Source organism: Sinocyclocheilus rhinocerous, unplaced genomic scaffold, assembly GCF_001515625.1.
Source record: "Sinocyclocheilus rhinocerous isolate Xijiao unplaced genomic scaffold, SAMN03320098_v1.1 scaffold2843, whole genome shotgun sequence".
NCBI classification, from domain to species: domain Eukaryota; kingdom Metazoa; phylum Chordata; class Actinopteri; order Cypriniformes; family Cyprinidae; genus Sinocyclocheilus; species Sinocyclocheilus rhinocerous.
Window position 1 is genome coordinate 195,566 of NW_015631060.1, and position 4,142 is coordinate 199,707.

Consider the following 4,142-nt stretch of genomic DNA (forward strand, 5'->3'; position numbering starts at 1 on the left):
CTTACAATACCCATTTCAAACCCTTGTCCCAACACACTGGCAGCACAGTATGACTTCTCTGACAATGGCAACAGGTCAGAAATAATAAAACTACCAAATCTTCCATCGATTTATGAAACTTAAAATCAATCAACTCTTGATTTAACCAACATTTAAAAAAAAAGAAAAACTTTGTGTAATACTTTGGCAAGGTTTTTGCTCAATTCTGTTTTTCCGGCTAATATACAGTAGTCAACATTTGAAGTGGATCAAAAAAGTTCATCAAAATTGTCCTAAGACAAGAATGCATTTTGGTTTTGGTTTTAGGACAGCTTTGATGAAAGGTTTTGATCCACTTTAAATGTTGACTAGTGTATATTGCCATTTTTGCTTGTCCCAACATAAAATTGAAAGGGGTCATATGATGCGAATTCAATTTTTCCTTTCTCTTTGGAGTGTTACAAGCTCTTGGTGCATAAAGAAGATCTGTAAAGTCTCAAATCCAAAGAGATATTCTTTATAAAAGTTAAGAGTCAACCACACCTACCTAAAACGGCTCATTCTAACACGCCCCCACATGTCTACGTCACAATGTGGGAAGATTTGCATAACACCGCCCAAATGTGCACGCAAAGAAAGAAGGCGTGGTTTCAGGAACAGCAGTAGTGTTGATGCAGCATGTCAGGGAGACGCTGTGTGTTTCAGTGCGAAAGCAAAAGCACTTTATTTGGAATGGACTCGTTTCCTTCCTGTTTGGTGACTCCTGTGCTTGCTGTTTCTGTTTGGAGGTCATTGCATGTGTCTGATTGAGCAACTGTCATTGTGCATTTCTGTTTGCAGTGCTTTGCTTAAATTTTGAACCCTTAGCAATAATAAAAGTCTTTGGAGTTTTCCATTTGGGTTGTGGTTGTACATGTTTTCCTTGATTTAATATCCTTATAGATATGTGCTTATGCGACAACTATTTCACACTAAAAAATGAACCAGTTATAAACATTACACAATTGTTTTTTTTTTTAGCTGCACATGGTATAGCAGTCTTAAATGCAATAACTAAAATAATAATTTTCCTAAATAACTTTTCTTGTCAGCTTACCAACAGTTTAATAGGTCAGACAAATAAATTAATTCTTTCCATTTACATGTGTGTGTTTCCACTTTCTTTTCTTCATGTTTTCCTTGGCTGCATTCTTCACTCTATAACATTCTTGTAGAGCTCCTGGGATGCAACCTTATTTTCTTCATGCATGAGTGCATAAACCTAATTGTAGCCTATATGTTCAATTATATTATTGAAGGGTATCATGATTTTGATGTTTAAATGCTGAAACCAGACTCCTGATTTGATGACATTTTTAATTACAGAATTTACTATTTTCTTTTTCCAGAAATTAATATTAATTTAACATTAACTCAAATCTATTATACTATAGTAAAAAAAAAAAATCAATCTGCAAAACAAAACAAAAAAATTATTTAAAAAAAAAAACTGTGATAATAGAATGCAAAAGGCAAAAAAAATTTTTAAGGAATAATACCCTTTAAAATCCAATATGGGTTTATATTTAAGTTTAATTTAGTCAACTCTCTTTGTCTGAGTTGCAAGGTATCAGGTCTGATGGTAAAAGCACACATGGGCGACTGGATTTTTCAAGTGTTGTTATGGAAATTGCAGATTAGGGATGAAACCGGGACGTAAACTGGCTCGGACGAATGTCCTCCGCACGTCCGCCAGCGAACGTCAAAAAGAGGACCAAATGCGGACGTAAGTGGACATCCTCAAAACGTCCGCCAGCGAACGTTGCACAGCGGACCTAAACGGACGTTCGGAACGTCCGGGGGACGTCCCCTGTTTGCTGGGATGGAAGGGAAAAGTATAGTTAAAGAAGCATGCAAGGAAAGTGGAATATTTGTATTACAGGAAGGCATCTTTATAATATACAAAACAGTATTAGAAAAAGTAAATGGCTATATAGTTTCAGTAGAGAAGATCAGGTTATTTTAGCAAGACTAAGAATGGGACATACTAAACTTAATTCGACTCTTTATATAATAGGTAAACATAGTACAGGATTATGTGAAACATGCCAAGTAAAGGACAGTAGAACGTGTTATTAATTTGTCCTAGGTATGAGCAGGAAAGGAATGAATTAATAAGAGAACAACATGGGATGCAAAGAATTTACAATCAGAAATGTATTAAATACAAATCAAGGATCAGGTAAAATAAAAACAACACAGAATCAGCGATCAGTGAAGATCAAACAGAAAGATTTTTCAGTTTGTTTCTGAACAGCAGATCTTTGTGATTCACTTTTGAAAGCATCGTTCAGAAAGTAAAAGTAGAGTATATATTGCTGGGGATCAAACAGTGAGAATGGATTTACTAACTGTAGAAGATCTTTCTTGTCCCGTGTGCTGTGAAATCTTCAAGTCTCCCGTTGTGTTATCATGTAGTCACAGTGTCTGTAAAGAGTGTCTCAAGCAGTTCTGGAAAACAAAGGAAACTCAGGAGTGCCCCGACTGTGGGAGAAGATCATCGAAACCTGACCCTCCTGCTAATCTCGCATTACAGAACTTGTGTGAGATGTTCCTGAAGGAGAGAAAAGAGAGGCGTTCATCAGGATCTGAGGAGATCTGCAGTTTACACAGTGAGAAGCACAAACTCTTCTGTCTGGAGGACAAACAGCCTGCGTGTGCGGAGTGCTTTACTTCACAAAAACACGTCGATCACACAGTAAGACCCATCAGTGAAGCTGTTCCATCATTTAAAGTAAGACAGATTTATATCGGAGGATAAAAACATATGGAAGAAATCTCTCAGTAACATTTTGCTCGTATTAGATGAACATATTACAGAAGTCTCTGGTGTCTCATAGATTTTCCCTTTAAATTCTAGGAGGAGCTGAATACAGCACTGAAAGCTTTACAGAAGAAACTTAAACACAGTGAAAACATTAAAGGAGAGTTGGAGAAAACACTTCAACACATTGGGGTGAGGAAACAGAATCCAGAGTCATTTTCATTACGATCACTGTGGACAGTTACGATTTGCTATATTTAATATAATAGATTCCAGTTGATTAGTTCTGTAAATAATGAGCAGCGATCTGTTTTATGTCGGTATCTCAGATATGAAAGATGTGATTGTGTTGATTTGTGTTGATTGAGACGGTGCTTGAAGTGACTGTGGTTTGATTTCAGTCTCAAACTGAGCACACAGAGCATCAGATTAAACAGCAGTTTGAGAAGCTTCATCAGTTTCTCAGAGTTGAAGAAGCAGCTACAATCACTGCACTGAGGGAGGAAGAGGAGCAGAAGAAGCAGATGATGAAGGAGAAGCTGGAGGAGATGAGCAGACACATCTCAGCACTTTCAAACACAATCAAAGACACGGAGGAGATGATGAAAGCCAATGATGCCTGCTTTCTAAAGGTCTGACTTGAGATCATCCATTGATTGATTGATGATTGATTGATTGATTGAGTTGTTGATGATCAATGGTGTGTTTGTTCTGCAGGAGTTTCCAGTCACGATGGAAAGGTGAGTGATCTGCTGCTCTCTCTGGTCTCTCTGCTTCTGATCCAAAGCTACTGCCGTTCTGACTCCCGAATGCTCTTCCAGAGTCCAGATCTCATCACAGCTGGATCCACAGATGACTTCTGGAGCTTTGATTCATGTGCCGCGTTATTTGGGCAACCTGCTGTTCAGAGTCTGGAAGAAGATGCAGGACATCGTCCAGAACAGTGAGTCTGCAGAAGATCTGAGCTCACACATTCAGTTTATCATGACACAAAAGCACTAGATTATTTCAGTTGTCAGTAAGTGAAGATTATACTACTTAATTAATATTACCCAATATTTTATGAGAATGCTTCATTTCTCTCTCTTTTTTTCCCATCTGCTCAAGTCCAGAACACACACAACAGTGTAAAGGTGAAAAGAAATGTGATTCTTCAGACTGACACATGGAAGCCTCTGGAGCACCTCAAATATAATATAGTGCTCAAGAAACGTCAATATGTATTTCAAGTTCCTCAAAGACTTTTCATTAATAAGGTTTTACTAGAGGAACTATTGACAGTCTCTAGAGTCCATGAAGAAAATTCTTAATTTTATAAGCTGAGGCCAGATTCACAACAATAAGAATAACATTTTGTTAC

At 37.4% G+C, this 4,142-nt stretch overlaps 1 protein-coding gene across 1 annotated transcript in view; it reads left to right on the forward strand.

Moving 5' to 3' along the window:
• The first annotated feature begins 2,213 nt into the window (after positions 1-2,213).
• The window catches only part of LOC107741455 (tripartite motif-containing protein 35-like), a 7,480-nt gene continuing 5,551 nt past the window's right edge, over positions 2,214-4,142 (forward strand). The window contains exons 1-5 of the mRNA XM_016554186.1: positions 2,214-2,752; positions 2,879-2,974; positions 3,184-3,414; positions 3,500-3,522; positions 3,604-3,725. Coding sequence (XP_016409672.1) covers positions 2,357-2,752; positions 2,879-2,974; positions 3,184-3,414; positions 3,500-3,522; positions 3,604-3,725 — 868 coding nt within the window. The 5' untranslated portion in view covers positions 2,214-2,356. The remainder of the gene's footprint in view (positions 2,753-2,878; positions 2,975-3,183; positions 3,415-3,499; positions 3,523-3,603; positions 3,726-4,142) is intronic.